At 35.0% G+C, this 4,620-nt stretch overlaps 1 protein-coding gene across 1 annotated transcript; it reads right to left on the reverse strand.

Annotated features, from left to right (window-relative positions):
* Positions 1-350: 350 nt before the first annotated feature.
* LOC108732132 (uncharacterized) lies at positions 351-1,059 on the reverse strand. The gene is made up of 2 exons (XM_018462794.1): positions 472-1,059; positions 351-397 (listed from the first exon to the last, which is right to left on the reverse strand). The coding sequence occupies exons 1-2, from the start codon at positions 792-794 to the stop codon at positions 388-390; spliced, it is 333 nt and encodes a 110-aa protein (XP_018318296.1). The 5' UTR covers positions 795-1,059; the 3' UTR covers positions 351-387.
* Positions 1,060-4,620: the final 3,561 nt, after the last annotated feature.

Below are 4,620 nucleotides of genomic sequence, written 5' to 3' on the forward strand. Positions count from 1 at the left end.
ATACAAGTTGTAAAGACACAAAATATAAATATAAAGTATGTTATAAAGTATGTTATAAAGATGAAAGAAATAAATCTTTTAAATTATAATTGAGTTATTCATTATACGTATTTCAAGGACAAATATATGTGTGAAATAGAATATGTATCACCATAATGTTACATTCAAATATTTTTAATTATATATTTCAAATGATCATAATAATTATAAATTTATCAATGAGATAATAAAGAAACTAATTATTGAGGGTTTTATTACATTTGTAGGCAGAGAAATAACAAAAACAATACTTTTTATGAACGTGCCAAATAAATAATAGATGCAACATATGGAAGCTTTTTGAGTGAACATGCTGAAGCCTTTTGAGTCCGATGTTAATAATAGTGTTCAAATCAATCTGTAATTTTTAAAACAAATTCTTTAATATTGTTGACATATATTTTTTACGATTCATTTCTATATTAACATTACCTTCCAAAGTATTCCACAATTACTCGTCGTTTATCATGGACATTCCTATTGTCTATATTTTGCATTATTGCAACAGCATTATTGTATGCATGGGGATCAATTCGATCTTGTTGAATATTCTGTTGGACAATATTGTGTAATACAGCTGTCGCTATAATAATGAGAAGTATTTTTTCAATTGTTTGAAAACGCATTCCAATCGATAAAACTGCAAATCTCTCCTTCCAAATTCCAAAAAATCGTTCAACTATTGAGCGAGTTCTAATTTGAGCTTCATTGTAAAGATGTTCTGGTGGAGTTATTGGATAGTGTGATGGACTCATCACGTATGGTAAGTTTGGATATCCAGAATCCGCAAGAAGCAAACCAATACCGAATGTGCCTGCTTCAAATAAATTTTTGATCCTTGAGTGATCAAAAATAGTTGCATTATGCACAGATCCTGGCCAACGTGCAACTATATCAATTATTTCTAATCTTGCGTTAACAACTACTTGTACCAGGTATGTAAATATGAAACCGGAATTTACCAATAGATGGCCATAGTTGTCAATGTAGTTGCCGTCAGATCACGTCATTGACGCCATTTCCTTGTTCTGGCATCTGACAAAGATTTTCAACTCACAACAATACAAGTTTCATACAACAGTATAGTTTGTAATAGCGTTGAACATGTCGAATTTTGTGCCTGGAAACTACGATTTGCGGACAGCATTTTCTGTTACCATTTGAAGAAAACTGCTGCAGAATCGCATCGAATGCTTGTCGAAGCTTACGGTGAGCATGCTCTTGGTAAATCACAGTGCTTTGAGTGGTTTAAAAAATTCAAAAGTGGCGATTTTGACGTGAGAAACGAAGAACATGGAAAACCACCGAAAAAGTTTGAAGACACCGAATTGCAAGCATTGTTGGATGAGGATGACGCTCAAACTCAACAACAACTCGCGGATCAATTGAATGTGACATGAGAAGCCGTCTCCATACGTTTGAACTCCATGGGAAAGATCCAGAAGATGGGAAAATGGGTTCCACATGAACTGAATGAAAGACAGCAGGAAAACCGAAAAACCACTTGCGAAATGCTGCTCGCCAGGTACAAAAGAAAGTCATTTCTCCATCGAATTGTGACTGGCGATGAAAAGTGGATATATTTTGAGAATCCTAAGCGTAAAAGATCATGGGTAACTCCAGGCGAACCATCGACATCGACTACAAGGCCAAATCGCTATGGACGGAAGACAATGTATTTGGTGGGATCAGAAAGGTGTGATCTATTATGAGCTACTAAAATCTGGCGAAACCGTTAATACTGAACGCTACCGACAACAAATGATCAATTTGAATCAAGCTTTGCGTGAAAAACGATCGGAAAAGGCAACATAAAGTGATTTTGCTTCATGATAATGCACCATCACACACAGCAAAACTGGTCAAGGAAACGATTGAGGCGTTTGGTTGGGAAATACTTTCGCATGCGGCTTACTCACCAGACTTGGCTCCGTCCGATTACTACTTATTTGCATCGATGGGACACGCACTTGCTCAGCAGCTCTTCACTTCTTGTACCAACTCTCACACAAACTCACGAAGATGTACGAAAATGGCTAGATGACTGGTTTGGCTCAAAAGAGCAACAATTTTTTTGACGTGGCATCCACAAATTGTCAGACAGGTGGGAAAAATGTATAGCTAGCGATGGGCAATACTTCGAATAAAATATTTTTTATCATTTTCATGCAATAAACGTGTATTTTCTATAAAAAAAATTCTGGTTTCATATTTACATACCTGGTATGTTTAAAGAAAAATAGCCTTTTCTATTTCGATATAATTCATTTTCTCTTCCACCTAAAAAAGGTAAAGAAAATATGTGTAAGCAGTGTTTTCTAATAAAAAGATTATCTTTACATATTACATTTTTCTTACCACATGATTCAACTCTTATGTGAGTGCAATCCATACAAACAATAACATTAATAAACTTTGCTATTTGAAAAAATTCTTCTTGATTTTGACGAATCTGTTCTGCTGACATAGGAAGTTTTATTGTTTAATGCAGCAATAATAGGTGACACTCGATAAACGATCCTTTGAGCACTTGATTCACTTATTCCGCAAAAATCAGCAACAGTTATCAAATAACTTTCAGTTGCATAAAATCTTATAGCGACCAGTAATTGTATGACAGGTGAAATAGGATTATTACTAAAAACATTATTATTATAAAATATTGCTAATACAAAAATATATTTATATCTATACTCTCAATGTATATAATTCAGACGTACCGATCAGATTTATGACGTATTTCACCTTCAATTCTTTCTAATAGCACCATAAAATTATTTTTAGATATTCTAAACCTTTTTTGGAAATCTATTTCATCAAATATTTCCATATATTTGGCCATGTGGCCTTCTTTCATTTCTTTCAATATTATTCAAGTTTATATCATTATATTCATCAAAAAGTAAAAAATTAATAACTTCATCCATTTTTACATGAAGCACTATTTTTACATCAATACGTAATGTAATTTTCTCACATTGAATATGTATCTTAAAAATGTTATTTAAATCGACTTTTTAATCATTTCCATTTACACTGGATACTTTGCCTAAAACAACACGACTATATAAATAACAGGAATATCAGGTTAAGATGCTCTGTTACAACCGATACGACTGATTCGTTTTATTACATTGGCACTACCGTAATCATCGATTAGCTTAACCCACGAAGTAAAAGTAAGGAGACCGAACTCGGGTCGGCTAGGGAGGAAAAAATAGCCCTGAGTAATGTGCGCTAGGGGAGGGAATCCGCTGGAAGAAACTGACTTTCCAACTCGCGTCAATGTGTTATCGTCCCGTTCATGATCATGTCGGTGTGAACATTTTATTTGTGGAAGTGTGTTGTTGTTTACTATAGTATACGGAAGGTAACCTCACGGGTCTCAGATCTGTATACAGTACGGACACGAATGGACACGAATGTAAATCTGTGCAATTTCTGCTGTTGTCGTCAAGATGTCTTGCTGGATTCGAGATTGCACGACTCGGAAAGGGAAAAATGCAGCAGGAGAAAAAATAAGCAGGTTCCGACCATTTACGGTAAGAATAAAAATAATTAAAGTAAATATATTTCACTCTAACATCGTAATTACAAAGTGTTAGATGTTGCAAATATGTACAGACAAAACGATCGTCTTATATTTTTCTCCTCTGAAATTACGGAGATCATATACTTCGTATACTGATCATTTATTACTTATTTCATTGTTATTGCTATGACAGCTACTCCAGCTGCTTTACACGCACACCACTCAATAGACTCACGGACACAACACAGATAGAAAACTACACTATTACGCGACTTGAAAATAGCTGTTCCTTCTAGCGGATTCCCTCCCTTTAACGCACATCGAATGGGGCTATATCGGCCAGCTGGAGTTCGGTCTCCTTACTTTTACTTCGTGGCTTAACCGGAGGTTGGTGAAAGAGGCCCTTTAGTCGGCCTAGTAACTTTGCAGGCTTCCAACTTAAGCTGATGTCGGAGAATTAATACGAGCTGAATTAATGCGAGCTGAATTAATTTTCCGACATCAGCTTAAGGATGTACTGGCGCTAACGTTCTAGCATTGACAAAACTTTAAAAATTTAATATATTGTTGCTATTTATTATTTTAACACATGTGCAAAACCTGAAATCGATTCTCTAACTAGTTCACGAGTTATTTAACTTTTAATTTTGCATGAGTTCTTATGGAAAAGCAGCATATTCCTACTTATATCAACAAAATAATAAAGAAACAGCATTGCCAATATTCTGAAATTTTGTTTGTGAGTAAATAAAATACTGAGCAATATTTCTAAAAAAATTCATATCGATTCACTAACCCGTTATCAAGATATTAATTAGTAAAGCAACGCAAAATTTCGAATTGGTTAGAAGTCACATTTCGACAGCTCGAAACGTGGCAACAGTGTCGCCGCGCATGACAGCACGACTAGTTTCCAGAGGAGTATACTAATGATTTTTCGAATTACCACGATCCTTGTGATATTGTGCCTTTCCACCGTCTTTTCTCGCATTTCGGCATTTTCGCTTGCTTGCTTACTTGCTGCAAGCACATAACCTCGACTCGCATTC

Source organism: Mycetomoellerius zeteki, unplaced genomic scaffold (assembly GCF_001594055.1).
Source record: "Mycetomoellerius zeteki isolate Tzet28-1 unplaced genomic scaffold, Tzet1.0 scaffold1456, whole genome shotgun sequence".
NCBI lineage: Eukaryota > Metazoa > Arthropoda > Insecta > Hymenoptera > Formicidae > Mycetomoellerius > Mycetomoellerius zeteki.